The sequence below is a fragment of the Camponotus vicinus genome, unplaced genomic scaffold, assembly GCF_025532165.1.
Source record: "Camponotus vicinus isolate PSW18456_S1 unplaced genomic scaffold, iyCamVici1.0 SCAF_3, whole genome shotgun sequence".
NCBI classification, from domain to species: Eukaryota; Metazoa; Arthropoda; class Insecta; order Hymenoptera; family Formicidae; genus Camponotus; species Camponotus vicinus.
The window spans coordinates 15,649,280-15,670,771 of NW_028141967.1; the positions used below are offsets into that span (position 1 = coordinate 15,649,280).

At 35.9% G+C, this 21,492-nt stretch overlaps 1 protein-coding gene across 2 annotated transcripts in view; it reads right to left on the minus strand.

Moving 5' to 3' along the window:
* Cv-c (RhoGTPase activating protein) overlaps window positions 1-21,492 on the minus strand; it is a 233,802-nt gene that overhangs the window by 54,254 nt on the left and 158,056 nt on the right. For both annotated transcript variants that reach the window (XM_083093742.1, XM_083093741.1), the window contains exon 9: window positions 4,483-4,554. In XM_083093742.1, the coding sequence (XP_082949868.1) occupies window positions 4,483-4,554 (72 nt within the window). The remainder of the gene's footprint in view (window positions 1-4,482; window positions 4,555-21,492) is intronic.

Below are 21,492 nucleotides of genomic sequence, written 5' to 3' on the forward strand. Positions count from 1 at the left end.
ATCCCGGTGGACAGCTGGGAAAGAAGGAAAGAAAGAAAGACGAGAGGACAAAGAGGAGAGCAACAGGAGAAGCGACCGTCGTCTGGCATCGCGCCAACCCGGCTCGGAAAGAATACAGAAAGAGCAGCACGTGCTTCCGACATCCCCCGATTTCGTGAATCGTGACTGCCCGTGCAATTTTAGTCCGTGCTCGATTGAAATTATTTTGGCACGCGAGAGCGCTCTCTCTTTTCCGCCATAAATTCGGCTGGCAAACGAAACAGACGACCACCTGATACCGGCAACCATTGGCTCGATGCCGAGGAATCTCTTAGAATCGAATGGTAACGATCGATTCGTGTCTCGCTTGAGAGTTTCTCGGGATACCCCCTTCATCCCTTAACCATCTTCTGCTGTCAATTCTATATTTTTGCGAAAGAGTAGTAAAATTCGGACGTGTAAACTCTTTGCGCGCGAAACTAATTAAAATATACTCGTGGACAAAATTAATGCATAATTTTTTTTCACTTTTTCTTTAAAAAATGATATTTAAATTTTAACGAAGAATTTTAAAGAAAAAGTGAAAAAAAATTATGCGTTAATTTTATTCAGGAGTATAGATGATAATTATATCGTATCGTTTAATTGTATCATTTTATAACGCTGTTCAAAATTATATACCGTTTGTGAAAAATAATCTATCCATTAGTTTGCACGGTTTTATATTTAATTGCGAAAGGATCGTGCGAAAGAAAAAAAATCTGAACTATCTAGAAAAAGCTGATAAAGTTAAGAGATGTTTTGAATCTAAAGTTTTCTCGGAACTTTTTCTTCCGAGAATCCAGGCGGTAGCTTTGTATGCAAACGAATTTCTGTGGAATAATAAATAGTGTGTTTTTTCCCCTCCTGTCGTGTGTGGCAGATACACGCACACATCTCGCGCGATATAAAATTGCTTTCTTTCCCGAAACTTCAACGGTTGATTTATGCGACGTGATCGTTCCAAATAATACAAAGTAAAATTTTAGCAGGTGATAAATTTGGGAAATCGCGCGAACGGCCTGAAAATTCGCGCAAAATCCAAAACTGTCAGACTACATGGATATTGTCGATAAAGAGAGGAAAAAAAATTTGATGTGACATAAAAAAATTCCGGGTTTCGGAGGATTATACACGTTACGGATACACGGTTATAGAATACGTCGGACTAGTTTGCATTTACTCATTTACTGTCACGAGATAGAACGTTCCAATCTCCCTTTAACCTATTTAGGGTGATACAATAGAAATGGGAGTGCCGTGGCTCAATCTTTTCGCGATTAACCGCGCATGATTAACTTTTTCATTGTATATTACTCATTGTATCGCTCTACGATTATCTACACTATTTCCTAATAGCGTCGCTTTTTATAAAAAAAAGTGTACCTTGTAACATTTTAAGTTAATGTAAAAAGTCGAGGAAAAAATATGGAAATTGGAAAATATTAATTTATTAAAATTCTTCGATTCTGCTCTCTCGTATCTGTAATAAAAGGAAGGATCCCGAACATTCATAATTTTTCAAAGGAGCGACAGCATCGATGACGCACTTCCCCGCGAGAGATAATCGACATGGAAAATGAGAGAACTGTCGTTGCTTTGTACGATCGTCATGTTATTCTTACGATATATAAAATGGAATAAAAGAGATCTGCACATGCGACATTTATGGGATGCAGTTCTAGACCCCGCATATCTCGTCGACAAGTCGACGGAAAAAATTTTATATTCCGTATTTTTATTATTTTAGATTCTTAGCCGCTACGAAAGAGAAACGTGCGGGTATCTCGCTCGGCTGCGTACCAATAGCGTTATAGGAGGCACATAAATTTACAGTTATAATGGAGCTCACTTATTAAACTTGCAAATTGCAGGTATATGTAACAGCGAGCTATTAACGAATCGAAAAATTCCACTCTAATCGCGTTTTAAATAATAAACCGCGATTACGTAAAATCTCCTCTTTTGTTTATAATCATGTTTTATATAATATATATTTTATATAATATATATTTTTCTATTATGTAGAATTACGAGTATATATTTTCTATTATACCTATTATATTTTTTATAATTGTATTGTATCATTAATAATTTATATAGATTATAGATAAAATTTATATATAATTATTATATAGATTTTGATATAAATAATTCATATAGATTATATAGACATAATTTTATATAGAATATTACAATTCCTGTTCAGCGTGAAATCATGATTAAAAGAAATCAATAAATATTAATATTAAATGATTACATTAAAAAAAATATATGATATAATAATAATTATTTCAAACTCATCGATTAAATTGACAATTCTAAATAATAAATTGACAATTAATAAATAATAATCACACAATTTTTATGCGTAGCAAACTAAATAAATTTTCAGAATGCAAAGCTTTAAATTCTGTGATTTCTCTCTTTCATCGCGAATAATAATATAATAATTGAAATTTAACGAGACACAAATCTTAGCAATTAAAGAGTAAATTTCCTAGATTATAAGCATGTTTGCAAAATTGCACCGGAGCGTGTTTTATTTCAACTGGTTCGCTTCGTTTCGTACTCTTCACGAATACGTACAACGACTAGTAACAGGTTAAACGAAGTCATTCGGATTTGCCAAGGGAGCGTATCGCGCGAGGCACTAAGCTCTACACAGTGTATACACAGGGAAAATACTAATACCTCGTGTTCAACAGTCATTAACGTCCTTGACGCGGCGAGTAATTCCAGGTCTTTCTTCAATTTCAAGAGCTAATGCGGGAATAATATTCACGCCGGACGGTGATTAATGGCCCGCGTAATTTTTCACTTCGCCTATAGCCGCACTGATTTACATCTATGCGGATCTCACCTCCCATGGCAAGACGTTATAATGTGAAGTGAGATTTATGTCACCAAGATACACACGTACATGGATGTGGAACGAAATCATTAAATCCCCGCGAGAGATATTTTATTCGACGTTAAGTACGCGAAAGTCTGACGAGGACGGGACTTTTTCCCTTTTTTTACCCAGTTTCTCCTCTCGGCAATTCACGATCGTCGCAATTTTCCACGGGAAACTGTCGCGATATAATTAATCACAGGGCACAAGTGGAGTTTATTTAGGAGAATGAGCGAAGGGCTCCAAAGAGTGTCAGATTTCAGCTTTAGAAAATCCTCTAGGGCCTTTGACGTCGACATAACCGAGGGCCCCAGGGGGCCTCCAGAAGCGAAACAGTGCGTGCAATGTCTCCTATTGCGTCCATCGATATACATTCTCAAGGAAAAAAAAAGACGCTGCAACTGTCAAAAGCTAGGAGGAAGGTCAAGGAGTCGATCCGGGTAAAAATCGGCCCTGACCGCCGGTCTGAGGCATTGAAAAGCCCTTTCTCGCCACCTTCTTTCCCTCTCCCCTGCCCTTGCGCAAACTGCAAGCGTGAAACAATGGCTCGCTAATGGCATGGTGGAAGAAGAAGGCATCGCCGGCGCAAATGCGGCGGCAACAATACACCGGTACTGCAATAACGAACGCATTGTTGGTAGGCGCCGCGACAAAGGGCCCGCATTATGAGACGTATTAACATGTCTAGGCGCATCTCACGAGCGTTGCCCCCTTAATAATTTACTCTCTTTCGCGCGCGCGCTCATCTGCCCACGTGTCGCTCGTTACCCTTCCTCCTTCCCGTCATGTCTTTATTTTGCAACGTAATAACTATTTTGCATCAACAAATCAGGATAATAATTTAATTTCTCGAAAGAACCTGTGGACTCGACTTGCTATATTTTTTATTTGAATTTATCTTGCATGATTTCTAAAATTAAACTGTTTAAATATTGCTTTCAACAATCATCGACCCTCAAAATTCAGATTGAATGTCACGGTATTGTAATTTTGTAAATTTATTATTGAACGAGTCTCTAATTTCCTTGCTGTAATCCTTCTCGAAAAGCATCCTGAGAGATGACGTCGCTTTTTTTCCGGCCAATCCTTTCAAACACGCGTGCAATCGCCTCGGGACTAAAACGAAACGCCCACGTGAGATAATACACATGATCCCTCAGGAAATGTGAAAATTGAATCGATAATAATCTCACATATAATAAGGGTAACGTCGTTCGCCAGGATTTACTTATTGTTGTGGCTGCTGCGCAGTTTCGGGCAAGATAATTCAGAATTTTTCGAGGGTTTAGGCAGTTTATCTCTCGAGGGAGAGTAAATTAGGAACTTTGAGAGAAAGGTCATCCCATATTCCACTTAAGCTTTCGTTATCTCCAGGACATCCGAGTCCTCGGGCTTTCCAACCGATTTAGATTTCATCTAAAATTACTTCCTTTCAGTTTGTGCGATAAATATTTAGTGTAGAACAATCTCGGACCAATTTAAAAGGATTTCCATTTGCATCTCAGATAGCGAGTCGAAATTGCTCATTATTTTCTCGAGACTGATTTTATCGAGAAAAAGACACTCACCTTCGTACATTTGCGCGTACTGCGGAAATCCGGCCGCCCTCAGCCATTTGCAAGCTTCTTGCGCCTCGATTTCTGAAAGAGATTACAAAAGTATAAATTAGGGATCACAAAATTACAAGTTATAAATTACAGAATTAAGAATGATACACGCATGTAAAAATAAAAATTTTGCAAAGAACTTGCTAATAGAAATATTCGCGAAATATTGATCAAGTTGGGAAGAGGGAGGAGAAAAGACCAGGTTCTGAGATCGCAGAAAATCTCCTCGAACGATGAGAGGCGCATCCTGGAAAGTCGGTCGCCCCGCTGGGACGAGCAGGACGGGAATTCATAATCGGGGACTGGGCGATCGCGTATCCGCAGGGCGATAAAACATGGTAACCATCAGTATCGATATCGCCGCGGCGGATTTATCGATTCCCTTAGCAGCGGGTAGCCTCCTCGCGAACGAACGTCTTTATTTCCCGCCTCGAAGCCGGAGTATATCACCTGCGGCGCGTCGATAGTTGAATCGCGATGCGCCTTTTAGTTCGCTCTTCGATTAATCTACGACTCTGAGAACGTTATTAGTCGCGTGTGCGACGCCGCTGGATTTCGCGTGTCAAATTTATGGCATTTATACAAACAGGGTGTGTCTACTGAAATCACGTAGAAAAATTCTCTGATATCTTCCAGATATGCTTGTTCAAGATTTTAAATAAAGAGAATATTTTAGAAATTTTCTGATGCAATTTTCTCAGGTAAATTTTTTTACGGCATGTATTTTCTCATTTTTTTCTCATATGAAGAAAAAAGAGAGTAAGTTTCAAGTGCTATATTTATAATGTACTGGAAAAAATTAATAACTTTCGTTAAATAAACATTATTCATAACATTTTTATTTTTTATCAATAAAAATTACAATAAAGAATATGCACATTTATATTTCGCTAAAATATTAAATATATAAACAGAGATAGATACATATATTTATAATATATTTTAAACGCATAATTCACTTGGCTTTACGATACAAAAAAAAAATAAAATTATCAGAGGGAGAATTTTTTTTTTAAATTCCCCGAGTTTTAATAAAATTTTCTAATTCTTCCAGATACAAAAGAAATCTCTGAAAATTCCAGGTTTTTCAGGAAGTAGATTCTGAGAAACCGCATCTATTTTTTTCATAATAAATTGAACAATTTTATCCAAACTACATCCAAGCAAAAAGACCCAAAGTTGTCGAACGCATCAAATTTGGATATTCCTCGATACTTTGAACATTTATTACAGAAGCGATTGGTACTTAAGATCGCTCGTTCCACGAGTGCATCTCGAATGCAACGCGACGACGGCGTTATTGAAGACGCTCGTTGAAGGGAGAGAAAAAAAAAGAAGGATGAAACACTAGGCTACGAGAAGTCACGCGAGGTCGACGACACGAATTTACGTAAGTAGCCAACGCGTTCATGTATGTATTCATGTACATATTCACGTATGCCACTTATAGACATGCAAATGAACCGTCTCGCTCCTCCAAGTGCCCACCAATTGCGCTCGGATCTCGAGTCGCGTGAAAAGGATGCTTAGGATGCTCGCGCCTCTCTTTCTCGCGCTTCACAAACATACATAATAACATTAATTCCGCTAATAGCGAGTTATCGTATTTTATACTCGGAGGGAATTACCGACGAGACAAGAGCGTGCAAATAATTATTATAAACAAATAACGCTCGAGGGTCTCTCTCTCTTCGAGCGAGGGATATGGATATAAATCTCGACGCGCGGGAAAAGGACAATCGTGACGAAAACAAGTGGGTGTTTGCGCGGGGAAAAAAAATAGCGGACGAGAAATATACGGCAGAAATGTAATCCAAAGGGCGAATATAAAAATTCGCGAGCGAGGAGGATGCGAACACGAACAAGACGACGAGGAAGCGGATGAGGAAGAGGAGTTTGCCTTCACCGCCGCCGAGATCGTTACGGCAACTAACGCAGCCGCTCTCCGCTAAAGCGTGGGCGAATTATAATGAGATAAAGTATCTGTATAAGCGTTAAAAATATCCCTTCCGCGCTCGCACGTATATTGGACGGCGAATAATAACGCGCAGAATCGATGCTGCCCGTGAGAAAATGGCACGTGCACACGTTCGACGTTAATAGGTCGCATTTTAATGCGAAAAAAAGTCGACAGAGTTAAATGTCAAAAAGTTTCCCGAATGTTTCCATTGTTTACCTCGCGAGATAAATTCAATCTCCCGCAAACACGATTGAACGTCGCGTCGATTCTCACGTTTGCATTATTGCGAAAATAATCGTTCAAGTCAATTTGCGCGTTTATATGTTTACATCGGCGAAATATGAACTCGCCAAAGTACCGGTGGTACCGGTTTCAGCGAGCTGCAGTGGCTGATTAAAACGGCGAGGCGGATATCATTAAGGCAGTCGAGATGCTACTGGAGCGAAGCAATTAACAGGCTAATTAGAGGGCTTCTAAATTTGAGTGATTTTCGGCGCGGAAGCCGATTGGCCGTGCGACGAGAGTTGGTAGTAGGAGGAAAGCTCTTGCTGATGAAAAAAAGCAAAAAAGAGACTTATATCTCGCGTGAAGCGACACACCTACGTGCCGTCTTTATACAGAACTGCTGGAAGTTAAAAGCAACGACCTACCGCAAACTTGTATACAAGACTTATCTCTGATATACGGTAGACTCTCGTCGCGTGGATCTCTCGCGAAATGAAAAAGGAGAGTTGTATGTTGGAAGTTATTAACACTTCAATCTCTTGTCATTCTTTATCATACGGTACCGGAAAAAAATATTGCATCGCTTCAAAAAAATATGCAAAAAAGAAAAGTTTTTTTAATCTTCTTTTTCCCCTCTAGCTGTTTTGCTCGTGTTGATAAAATTATTTAAGCAAAATAACAGCAATAAAATATAATCTGGTGATATTTGTATATTTTTGTTTATTAAACCATTTCCGTATTTTTGTTCATTTTATATTATTTTGTCTATTTAATATTATTTTATTTATTTAATATTACTTTGTTTATTTTATATTTTATTTATTTAATATTATTTTGTTTATTTTATATTACTTTGTTTTTTTATTTTATTATTTCCCTATTTTCATAAGTAATGTAATACTTGTGACCGGTATTATGTATACAGTTCATAATTTAAATATTTATTTTATATCTATATTATATCTATAATTTAGCAATAAAATATAATCTGGTAATATTTATATATTTTTGTTTATTAAACGATTTCCCTATTTTTGTTCATTTTATATTATTTTGTCTATTTAATATTATTTTGTTTATTTAATATTACTTTGTTTATTTTATATTATTTTATTTATTTAATATTATTTTGTTTACTTTATATTACTTTGTTTCTTTATTTTATTATTTCCCTATTTTCATAAGTAATGTAATACTTTTGACCGGTATTATGTATACAGTTCATAATTTAAATATTTATTTTATACATATTATATCTATAATTTAGACATTTACTTTATAACTCTCCTTTGTCTCAATTGTATTCACTGAATAGAATCGAGGGTGTCTTCATTCTATCTTGTTTTGCTGAAAGATCGGTCATCTTTTTTGCAAAAAATGGGAGCATATACATGAAAATATTATTACGGCGACGTATGCAAATATGAAAACGAGCGCAACGACTTGGACGACTTTAATCTTGTTGCAATCGGTAGTTCCAGACGCTTTTATCGATCCTCGCGGGATAAACATTAATTAAATGACCCGTGTCGATGCGGCAGTTTGTTCGATAGCTCGTTATTGTAAGTGTGCGTGTCTGTGTGCCATGCCCATTTTTTTCGGATTAAAAACATCCTCACGCACCGTTGATTAATGTGGAACGTCGCATGTCAGGATGATGCCGCCGTTCGATTTCAAAATATCGGCCGATATTCACTTTTTGCAACTCTCAATCGATCCAATTTGCACGCTTCCTGAGAGGATTAAACGCGCGGTATAAATGACGAAGTTCCAATTAAACTAATCCTCCTCGGTTCGACTTTTATTTCCGGATGCAATTTTGTCTCCGAATTTCAAGTCGGTTGCATGTCAGTTTTTTTTCCAATATAATTAATCAAAGCTTCACGAATATATTAAAACAATATAAACGAAATAAAAGTCGATAATTAATACCGCTAACAATATAACGATCATACGCTACAATTTTTCACGAATTAATTATAAAAATATTTCAATATTTTGGACGCTTATAAATATTTCAATATCAAATGAATTCCAGCTCGAGCTTTCACAGGCCGCCCTCGGCCGCTGTCAAATTAAGATTCGAAACGAAATTTATGCACCGGTTTTGACGTCAGGGCCAAAGTGGGTCAGGCACTAGAAGAAGCCTCAAGTGGGACCGAGAGGTAAAAAGTGCCAGGAGCTTTATGCGACAGATCGAAGTCGAAGGACAGGACATTTTCGCGAAAACGTCGTGTGTCGCGTCCGTGTCCCACAATCCCGAAATGCTTTATTGTTCACGGATTCGGGTCAAGTGTACGCATCTGAAAAACATTCTTTACTTGTCGTGACGTGATCGTTTTTTGCGTAGGCACGGTCAGAAAAAAGCTCGAGTCTATATAAAGCTTCCGTCTGAAATTTCGCGATATAAATATACCGGCGAGTCATTGCCCAACGATTATCGACCGGAAATAGCTTCTCGACCGACGAAATCAAATTTTTTATTCATTGGGAAGGACAGAGCATCCGCGGAAGGTGAACTAACAAAACGGGAACAGACTTGCGACTTTTTATCCGCGATATAATCAAGAACGAAAGAATATTATTGCGACGAATAAATTTCACTTTTCGAAAAATAAAAACGCAAATAATGATGAGTAGCGCGAATTAGACACGTTTGCATTTTTTTTTTGAGAAAGGTCAATGCATCACGGAAAAGATAAGTTCCTAGTTTTATTCTATTGGATTTTATTCAGTCGACAATTCATGAAAATAATTAATTGTTTCTTCGAATAAAACTTTGATGGCTTTACGTCATAACGTCCTACGTGGATTCTTGCGAGAACCTTCTCGTTCCGTTGAGATAGTTTATTGTCGCAAATTAAATTCTTAAGCGAGTTTATTGATCGCACAAGCAACATCGTCGTATATCTATCATCAATCGAGCGCGATAAATCGAGTGGCATACCATTGGAGTGGGTCACGGTCCTGCAAATATGTCATTGTTTTCGCATATCATATCTAGTGGCGGACTGGCGCCAAAGATAATTTCTGCTCGGTCGGCAGCTCGGACAAGCACTGTACGCACTAATATTGTGAAGCTATGTGTTCCTCGAACAAGGCTTATTTTCATTATTATGCAAGCGTCGAGAGCGAGTGAATCAGCGACATAATGATCTCTGGAATTTAATTCGGAGGAATCATGTGTTGCATCTGAAACGAAATTCGAGGAATCTCGCTTCAGTATCACATCGCGACACTGAATTAAGCATCTCAATATGATGCTATATAATAAACGAATAAAATAAATGTGTTCATGCTGCAAGAGTCAAATCAACTCTCTGGAGTTGTCTTAATTTATTAATAAATATTTCATGATAAGTTGTGCTTATTACAATCCCATTTTGACCCTCTCATTTATTTGTCAATCTTGACAAGCGCGAATTATTCATGGATAGGAAGCACAATTACGTTAAAATTATATACGTATATCGTGCTAATCAACATTCCACTTCGTCTCGCGATTCGTGCTCGCCAAAATTAGAATAATATTAACCGCTGATTTTAACAGTTTTGCACATACACAACTGGTACCACTCCTATATTGCGTAATGATCTCCATCCGTGTTGGCCGCTGAAAGATCTCTTGCAATTCGTCCCCGTTACTCGACAACTCAACCTTTGTTCAGTGATATACGGCAACGTTCTGCCCCGCATTTACGATCTTTCATTGCATAAACATTTGTCTAATGAGTACCGCGCGTTAGCGATCATAAAAGCAATTGAAATTTTTTACATTCATTCAGCAACTTTCTGCCGCTCAAAAGTGCTGACTCTCGTGGGAATGTCCGACTATCTTGAGCTTATTAAGAGTAAATATGAGGATTTTTTATATTTATATTTAATATATGAATATATTTATATTTATATTTAATATATGAATATATTTATATTTATATTTAATATATGAATATATTTATATTTATATATTTAATATATAAATATATTTATATTTATATTATTATATAAATATTTATTTATTATTTCTAATTGAGTAAAGTAAAAATGCATACTCTGTTTTAAAAAAATACTGTACTAAAAAAAATACATGCTGCAATAAAAATATATGTTGTAATAAAAATATGTATTGTGTTTTAAAAAAATATATGCTGTAATAAAAATATGTATTGTGTTTTAAAAAAATATATGCTGTGCTAAAAAAATAAAAATTTAAAGTTTGATATTTTAGCAATTTCTTTTAGTGAACCTTGAGTTTATTTATGTTTTTCGAATTTATTTATTTTCTTGTTTTTTATTTATGTTTCTTATTTATGTTTTTTACTATGTTATGTAAGGCTAATTTTGATTACTATTACGTCATTATGTAACTTGTAAATATACCTCACATTTTGTAACCATAACTGCGTAGAAACGTCATTGCATGACAAAGCAACGTTAACGCGAGTACCGGTGACGCGAGAAGCGAATTTCTTTCGCGTTAAAGAAGCGGTAAAGATGTCCTCTAAAGCGCGTCGTGGCTCAACAAATGGGGATCAGCGGGGTGTAAAACGCAATGCCGCATGCTGCGACGGTACAGCACGTTGTCACATTGACAGAATCCGAGAGAAGGGTCGACAAAGAGGACCCGGGTCCTTCTTCGCATCGATTTGGGGACTCGCGGAACCGGTTGGCCGCTTTGCATAGGATTCTCCTTCGTGATTTGCAAAGTGTAGTCTCTTGCTAAGATTCTTTCTAAGAAGACGAACGTATCTCAATAATCATCAAGCGATATATCATTCTTAGAAACTAGTAATAGAAGAAGCTAAATCTCGTTGTGCGAAATATTAAGATTATTTATTATTCCTCTCTCTTGTGTACCAATATTTTAGTATTCATTAAAATATATCAATATAATAATATATTTATAGAATTATTATTATTATTTATTAAAAATTATATTATTTATTTTTTATTTATCTATTATTTTTATTATATATTTTTATTTATTTTTTATTTATTTTAGTTTATTATATTTTTCTTTTCTCACTCTTTTTCGTTCTCTCTCTGCTTTTTTACTTCTGTTAACTTAAATTATCTTCGCAAAACCGACCAAGCTTTTGTGCGAAACTTGTATCTCGACATAACCCGAGAGGTACTTTTGTATTTCTCTCGTTGACACGAATACACCCCGCTGCTTCGAAGGAAAGCCACATTTCGAGGGCCAGTCTTAACAACACCAGCATGCTTCGCGGTCAAACACCGGCCAACTTCGCATTTCGTTTAGGCAGGAAGATAAATCTACACGGACAAAAGTGGCGGGGGAGGAGATACAGTCCGGTTCGCGAGGGGAACGAAGGGGAGAGGAAAAAATAAAAAAAAAAGTCCGAGCCACGCCTTCGTCCCAGGCGAATCCTCTCGCCGAGGATTTTTCGCTGGGAAAGAAAAAGTGACAGAGATGAGAGAAAAAAACAAGAGATTTTCCTATGAAAACCTCCCGTTTCTTTTGCATAAAATAATATTTGATCTGCGCCATGTTCTTTCAACACACGGCTTTCACGTTAATTAAAACGTGTGACCCTACCCTTTAACCTTCTCGTCGTTCCTTTCATTAACAACAACGCAGAGGATACAATCGTCGGACCACAAGTCCCCATAGAACACCAATTGGCCCAAACTTAGCGGTTAACTACCGTACGCTTTCATTAAGAACGGACCGTGTCAATTGCTGGAATGATCGCCCTCGCGGGCGATGAAATTGATTATCGAGGTGCGTGGGAGGAGTAGGTTTTGTTTTTTCCAAATTTTATTTTTTTCTTGTCTCACATAACAATCAGAGGGTTGGCAAGCTTTCAATCCCTCTGGAAGAGCTTCTTGCTTCAGGAGTTTCATACTTACTGGAATTAAAATTGAAAAATAGTACAAGATATGAGTGAGGCTTTTTTTAAAGACACTTCTGGCTGAAAAGTTGGTTAAAAATAATTTATTATTTTTTTATTAAAACTGAGGAAGATTAAAAATATTAATCAAGTGGTTGCACATCATAGTACCGTCCTTTATTAATTACACATATTGTATACGTGTATTTTGTGTGATAAAAATAACCGTAAAATTTATATAACGCCTCAGAGAGTAATAATTAAATTTCTCTATTACGGGATCGTAGATTGCAGGATAAAATTTCTGCCGCGGTCCTTCGCGTGACCGCTGCAGAAGTTGGATTAACTGTCGCGCGCGTGTCCGCGTGTCTGTGGATTGGATCCGATGGAGAAAAGGCGCGATCACGCGAGAAAGAACGGCAAGCAAGCGGAGTTCTGGGACAGAGAGAACGACGGTCATTAACTGGTAATAGCTCGGGACACGGGACGGGGCTTAACCTACCTCAACCTAAACCGGTAGAGAACGAAACCGTAGGTGGTGAGCGTGCGCCCGTCGAGATTATTTCGTTTTAACGAGATATCCGTGCCAAGTGTATTTACACTGGCGATCTGTCAGGCGCTCGTTATCGATTCGTTATCGTCACACGTATCTCCCTAGAATTCGATGAGTTTGGCCGATCGTCGAGTAATTATCTAAGAAGAAATTGTCATGTTTAATACGCGTTCGTAATAAATTTTGTACTTTTATATAAATAACAAAATTATTTATTTACCCCGCAGATCTGTATGATTTCTCTTTCTAAAATATTTAAAAAATTTTTATTAAACTTGATATTTTTATTTTAGCACAGGACATGTATGAAGAGTTAAGTGTATATAAAGATTTAGGCTTGTGCACAAGACTGAAGACGAGGTAATATTTGTAAAAATATTGGTATTCAAAATTTTTGAACTTAAATCTTGTCTTAAATAAATTATTGTCACAAAAATCTCGTCTTGCATTATCTCTCGTCTCAATTTTATTAATAATTTTTATCTCTAGCGGATAATTGTTTGCAATAATATATATTTGACATAATCTTTATAATAAAATTTAAGATAATTACTATTTATATCATTCACACATTTACTTCTTGAAAACACTATATATATTTTCGGAAGTACGCAAGTTTTGTGTAGTAAATAATTATATAAAAATTTATATAGTTTATTTTAATAATTGTTTCTGTTTTGTTAATATATAAGTTTTTTATTTTAAGTATTTTTATTAAATAAATAGTATATTATTAAGAATATAATTAAATAAAATTAAATAAAATTCCTTTAATATAGTGACACTTTTCTCTCCCTCTCTCATCTAATTTATATTAAATATATATATTTTAGTTTCTTTAAAAATCAATAATCTTGACAATCTTACAATTAGTCTTAATGTGATTAGGCTGGATAACTAATTAAAAAACTTGTCTTGATCTTGTCTCGAATTTCGAGGCAAGACAAGATAATATCAAGACTAATCTTGATAAATCTTCATCTTAATAATCTCGTGCAAACCTATTTAATTGTATACGCGATGAATCGTTAATATTTATCATCATTTATAATTCCTCTCTTATTTTTCACATACGAGTTGATAGTTCGCGAGCTGTCAAAATACGTTTTCAAAGGAAGAGACTCACATACGCGTATTAACGATTCAAAAAGCTTTGCTTTACCTACTTTATACATTATTGCAGAAGTCACGAGTGCGAATAATCTGAGAAAATATTTTATAGAGAGAGCGCGAAGAGCCTTGCATGATACAATTTTTTACGCGTAGCTCTTGAACTCTGACATATTAAACATTATTGCTATAGTGCTTTAACAATCTCTTCACGAGAAAGCTTTATTGCGAGCTTGCAATGGCATGCAAGAGAGACGTGAATAACGAGAGATTCGAGATTCATTACTGCGACATGATCGCGTTAATTCATTAATTATAATTCGCGTAATAAATTTAAAACTGCTCTCTCCTCATTTGTTTTCAACGGAAAAAAATTAGTGGAAAAATGATGATAAATTATTATCGATTTTAAAAATTTCATGCTATATTTATAATTAAATTTTCTAAACAGCAGTTTTGAATATATCAATACGATTATTCTTTAAAAAATTTCTAAGAGAAGAAGAGATTCTCATATGTACATATGTACAATCATAAAAGCATTTTTTTCTGTATCTTTAATCATGTTTATTATAATTGTATTAAAATACACATAATAATTTTCATATTCTTGCATTCGTAAATAAAGAATAATTAATTCTAACGATGATATTTAGAGACTAATTATTCAAGATACACTTGTTTTTCTTTTCATGCTCAAAAATCCACGTAGTATCATTAATTAGTTACGCTCGTGATAGAGGCATATAATAAAACTCGCGGGAGGCATAAGATAAATAATCCAAGTGTAAAAATAAAATGTCACCTTATCGAACGATTCCTAATTGGCGACCAACGAGATAATCATTCGAGCTGTCCCCAGAGCTTGCCACGATTTATTATTCGAGCGTATCATATCGGGCGTACTTTTTGTCGCTCGGCGAAACGAAAACATTTAATTAAATATCGAAGAATATCGTATTCAATGAGCCAGCTAATAAAGTGTTCACGTAAATTCCTGCATAATTTAAAATTAATTAATTTTATCTTTAAATTTTATTTTTTTAATTAAAATTAAATTAATTTTATCTTTCTGAAAAATCCCCAACCCTTCAAGTTAAAATTAAAATAAAAGTGAAATTCGTTTTAAGTGAAATGAGAGAAAAATATAAGACTATTCATTCTGTTTACGTTTCTTTTATGAATTTATCTGAATTATCAACTTATTATTTTGACAGTTTTGTCGAGAAGGAATCCATAAGAGAGACAGTCCCTTCTAATAAAATACGCAATAGCGCCGCAGAATTAAATAAATCGCGACCTAAAACACGACAGAGCTCCCGATGTCTGATTTATTCGAATCGAAAGCACGCTACTAACTTAACGCGTGGCTTCGTTCCTTAGGCCTAGCTGCACACACGAACACGGGGGCGTGTATTTACACGCGCGCGTGTTACACGTCGGTGCATATCTCATTTGAATATTGAGAGTTGCGTACACGCAACTCTCGATACGCGCCGCGTGATATACGCCGAGCCCGCTCGCTAATGAACTGCATTATTCGCGATATATAGCCGCGATGGATTTGCATTAACATGGCTTTTATTGCAATTAATTAAATCGGCATTTAAGACGCGTCCCGACCCCTTTCCTTGCGCGATCCGACGTCGCCGCGACGATAAACTTAAGCCTGATAAAGTACTGGGGTAGTTCGATGTTTAAAGATCGCGAATCATTTGCGTCACCTTCCGGTGATACGTAATGCGAATATTATTCAACATTATATCGGGCAGACCTGCTCGGATCTTGGCGCGACTCGAATTTCACGTTCTGGAACGCTAAGTCAGTAAATTGTGCCTATCCAACACCTTTCGCTGGAATTATAAACCCGTATCATTTAATTATGATTAGATAAGTTTCAGTAAAAGCTCTCCGTCTGTGTTATTTTTACTTAATAATGCAAAGCGCGTCTAAGGCTTATTATAGACTAACATAACATTTGCTTGTCGTTATAAACGAAATAGATTAGAAATATTCGTATAATTTAGAATTTAATAAAAAATATCAAGATGTTTTATAAAATAAAATAAACAATATATATATGTAAATCTGGATGATAAAAATTTTTTAAAATAGCGTCATGTAAAGGTCAGTCCGAAATTCTACGAGACGAAAAAAAAATTTATTCGATCGACACGCCGTTGGCGCTTGTCATCGCGCGCACTTTATTATCGTACAAATCGACTGTCGATGAGGCGCTAATGACTCACGCGTGTAACCGGTGCAAAAAAAAACACACGAGCCGCACGAGCACGTCGCGTGTGCGAGAGCCACGGGGTTGATTTACGAGAAGCCAGGTCGATAATTAGAGGCTAACGGTGCTCGCCGCCGGCAGACTTCTTTTTCGACATCGAGTCTCGAACGTGTCACGGCGATCTCGCAGCGTCTCTTGACACGAGAACGGCATATGTCGTCGATAGGGCGATCTAAATTGGCGTAAATCGCGAGTGACGGGCGCGTAGAGGCGAGAGGTTATAGGCAGTGACTTATGACGGTAAGAAATTACGAATCCTACTTCTCGAGCAGTCAGCCCACGTAAATTTTCGAATCTATTTCAAGAGCGAATAAGAGGAGAGAAAGACAAACAAAATTTAATATTTTTTTTAGGTATTTTTTTTTTAAATTTCTCTTCGATGATTGCTCAATAATTATCAGAGAGCAAAAATCTACAGAGTGTCTAAAAGTCAAATTTTGTAAAAAAAATTCGTGATTCATCAGAATATTTTTTTTTGTTCAAAATTAGGTAAAAGAATAAAGAGAGATTTGCATGTGTTTTATAATGTTTCTTAACTCAAAAAAACTGAATAACTTTTATAAAATGAATTTTTTACCCGTATGACATTTTCATTTTTTTATCACTAAAAATTATAATAAAAAATATATTTTGCATATTCCATATTTATTAAGATATTTAATATAAACAGATATGTAGATGTATATTTATAATATATTTTAAACCCATAAAAAATTCACGCTTGAAAAAATTCCCTAAATCTTAATAAAATTTTGAGAATTTCCTGATTTTTCCCAGATACAAAAGAAATACTTGAGAATTCCTTTCCATGTTTTTCTAGGGAGTAGGTACCCGTATATATTATACGTACATCTTGGTATCATATTAATCTTGTTGTTTGAGAAATCATTAATTTGCGTAATCGAATTTCTCTCCAACTGTTTAATATCTCTTTCACGGATGCCGATGTGGCAGAAGAAGGCAAGAAGTCGGGAATATACAAATTGCAGCAATTGTAAATCCTTCTAGGCAGGCAGCACTTCCGGCAAATCGTATCTCGTTGCAAGCTTACTGCAAATTTGTCGATCCATGTTCGACGCGACGTCGCGTTTTCCCGCTGACAATGATTAATTTCTCGCCGATCTTCGACGAGCGATACGACGACCGGGCGATTCCGTTACTCGGCCGCGAGGCAGGGGAGCGTGAAATCGCTCTCGGTTGCCGAACTCGCGTCAAACTTAATCGATCATCGAGAAGCGATGTACTATGGCACGATCGGCCGGGAGAGAAAGTCTCGGATACGTGAATATCCAACACAGAGACGAAATTCTCTTTACACCGGAAAAGAATGGAACGCGATCCTTCTCGAAAGTCATTCGACAGATTAATAGACGTGAGAATTTCCCAATCTTCCGAGGTATTTTTGCGCAAAATTCCAAGTAAAGAAAATATTTTAAAGATTTTTTGGAGCAATTTTCTTTATTGCAAGTAGGTATTTAAAAAAATTTTTTTTTTATTCACGTTCATAGATTTGCAAATGTACTAAAATATGAATAGTTTTCGTAAAATATTAATCACTTGCATTACATTTTCTTTTTTTTATTACTAAAAATTATAATAAAAGAAATATGTACTGCACATTCAATTTTAAGATATTAAGATATTAAATATTACATAAATAAAAATAGAGTGTGTGAGAGATAAATATTTATAATATATTTTAAACACAATTTATAACTCTTGGTTTATCGGTAAATTACTTATAAAAGCATCATTAAAGAGAAATTTTTAAAACATTCTCCGAGTTTCAATAAAATTCCCTGAGAATTCCCTGATTTCTTCTCTCGAGGTATAAATGAAATCTCTGAGAAATTCAGGCTTTTCATGTTTTTTTCAGGCAACAGACATCCTGATTTAAGAATCTATTGAATCACGAAAATTCGCAAATAAATCCATTGTTGGCAAGTTTAAATTTTACCTCTTGTGATAAACTCACATCTTATTCGGACAAGTCTTCAAGATAATGATTTATGATGTGTATTTCGATTCTCGCCGTTTGAATAAGAAGGATATCAACATGTCTTCCGTATATTTAGCGTCAATCTCCTCGACAAGATTACATAAAGTTCCTTGCATTACTTGTTGGCCTTGAAGACACTGTATATTCGCTAAATATTGATTGTAATAACTACATTCGCATAAGACGCGATAATAAGTGAATATTCGAAGATCAACAGGCTTATTTTAAACAACGAATTACTCCGAAGTAACTTTCGAGTCTCGATGTGCTTCGAACGCGGCTGGTCCTTACCCAGCAAAGGGTTAAGAGTTTCTCTCGAAAATTGTGTCGCCCCACGTGTGGCAAGGGGTTAAATCGTTTGCGAAACCGGTTCGCGCAACAATAATAATTAGCTTACGCGGACCGGCGCATAATCACCGTCTTTACGCCCATAATAATACTTTTGCCGCGTATCCGCGTAGTCCTAATTATTATCGCGACGGTAACGACCGAAACTCTCTCGAGCGAGAGAGCCAAACTGTAATTTGTCTTCGCTTCGTGGATTGTATTATGCATTACATGTACATGTAACGCCGCTCTTTTTTCGCCGGTTGAAAGGGAGAAAGAGAGAGAAAGAGAGAGAGGGGCACTTAGAACTGTCCTGGCGATAACACGGGTATCCTCGAATAATGGAGTTTCTCTGGAACGATGTTGCGAAATAATGATACGGGGAAACCCGGTGGGTGCATCCGCAAGATGTGTTTATCCATGGGGCTATTGAATATATACCCGCGCGAGTAAAAAGTTACGCAAGTGTGAGAATCGTTTGGGCCTCGTCGATGACTGATTATTAGCCGCAACGTGTTAACACTGTACACGATGCTTTACAACTCTCTCGTTAATAATTCTTTGCACTATATCGAGATACCATATATCGAATAGTAATTATTTTTAATAGTAATTAAATAATTTTTAATCATTTAATTTTAATAATTTTTTATATATATTTTAATTAATTTTAATAATAATTTTATTAACAATTTAGAATCTAAGTTGCGGAGAAAATAGTTATTATTTATTTATTAGGAAAATAAATTTTATATTATAAAAATATTTATATAAATTATTATACAAAAAATAAATAAATATTATATATATAAAATATATATATAATATATTAATAAATATTATGTTATAAAAATAAACATTTAATATTACATGACATGTAAAAATAAATATATTACAAAAAAATTATTATATTATGAAATGGCATTTATATGAGGCTCTTATGAGAAGCTCTTGGAGAATTAAAAAAAAAATAAACATTGTAAAAAAAATAATTTTTCATCTTATATATCATGAACAAAAATTGCGCAATAAACTTGATTTAGATTCGCCAAGTCGTAAGTTTGGCACGGGCTTCGTCTTAGGTTCTGCGAGAAAAAGTACGCCATTTCACGGACTATGCGTACAGACGTTTGTGTGCGAGGGGTCTGCATGCTTTTATGAATACCGTGGGAAGAGAAACATAATAATGGCTGCCAGATACACAGGCTCACGTGCCGTCACCACCCTTCCTCGCTTGTGTTCCGCTCGTTTTGGGCTGGTCGCCCAAAAAAATTCATGGGCCCTTCTCGTTCCCTTTCCTCCTCCTCCTCCTCCTCCTCTCTTCCTCTCGTCTCTGCATTCCCACCCCTCGCCCTTTATTCTCACCGCGTATATTTCTACGGCTTTCGTGACTCAACTCTGAAATAATCCACTCGCGCGGCACCGAAAGATCTCCGGGGGTGGTCCTGCCGATTATATCACGGGATTTATGAATAAAAAGATGGAGCGACGAATTTCGACGGAATTCATATAAGTATATCATGAAAAAACATGACTGATCCTTGTCACCCTTAATCCTCATTTAAAGGATTTAATAAAACTAATAAATAATAATTAATATGAGATACTAATAAATATTAATTAATATGAGATAACTTTAACATCGAAATAAATATTTATAACAAATCATTAATATTTGTTTACAATAAATTATTAATATTTATTTTGAATACTGTTAATAATGTTAATCAATTGTTAATATTACCGCAATTAAATCTGCATTATAGGCTTCTCTCGTTTATTTCGGGGCGGCGCAGAGGCGTATGCGCATTAAAACTGATTGTTTCGTATTAAATTCCGCAATTTAAATTTTGCTCTCGGTAAATTTGCGCGGAGAGATTTCCGCAGTTAACGAACGCAGCTGGGCGATTTAATATAATTATCAAGATCGACGGGGATCCATCTATCGTTGGACGGGCGGGCATCGCCCCGTTATAATAACGACTGTGCATTAAGTGGCCGCGGATAGGGAATCTCGTCAAATTGGCGCGCGCCTCCGATAATGGCCGATCAACGGTCCCGGAAACGCTCGCCGGATTTTACAGTCTAAATCCTTCGCGTCGGGACAGTAATTCCGACGCCGAGAAAGTCATTCCTAGAATCGTTAGTTACGATTCAAAGCCCGTCGCCCGGCGAACCCCGACGCTCTTTACACGTCTCTTGCACTTCCGCCAAGAACGGCGTTCCGTTCTGGAACTCTGAAACTGGAGCACGTAAAGCACGCTTCTTTCTTCGCCCCGCGTTAAATGCACTTCCCGGACCTCGCTACGCGAAAGATATACAAATGGAGAGGAGAAAATAATATCTCTCTCTGGGATAATAAAGTTTAGTAACGTGCTAAAAACGAAGGCAAGGTTTCTGACACTTTTAGTCTATATAATTATAAATTAATTAATTATAGAATAATTGATTCTCTCTAAAATCTTAATATTAGAATTTTACAATCAAATTTTTTTTTTACTTACCAGACGCGATAATAAAATTTAATAATGCGCTAAAAATGAAGACAAAATATCTAGCATTTTTAGTCTATATACAAATTAATATTAAATTAAAATTAGTCTATAAATAAGTTAATTATAAAATGATTAATTTTCTCTAAGATCTTCT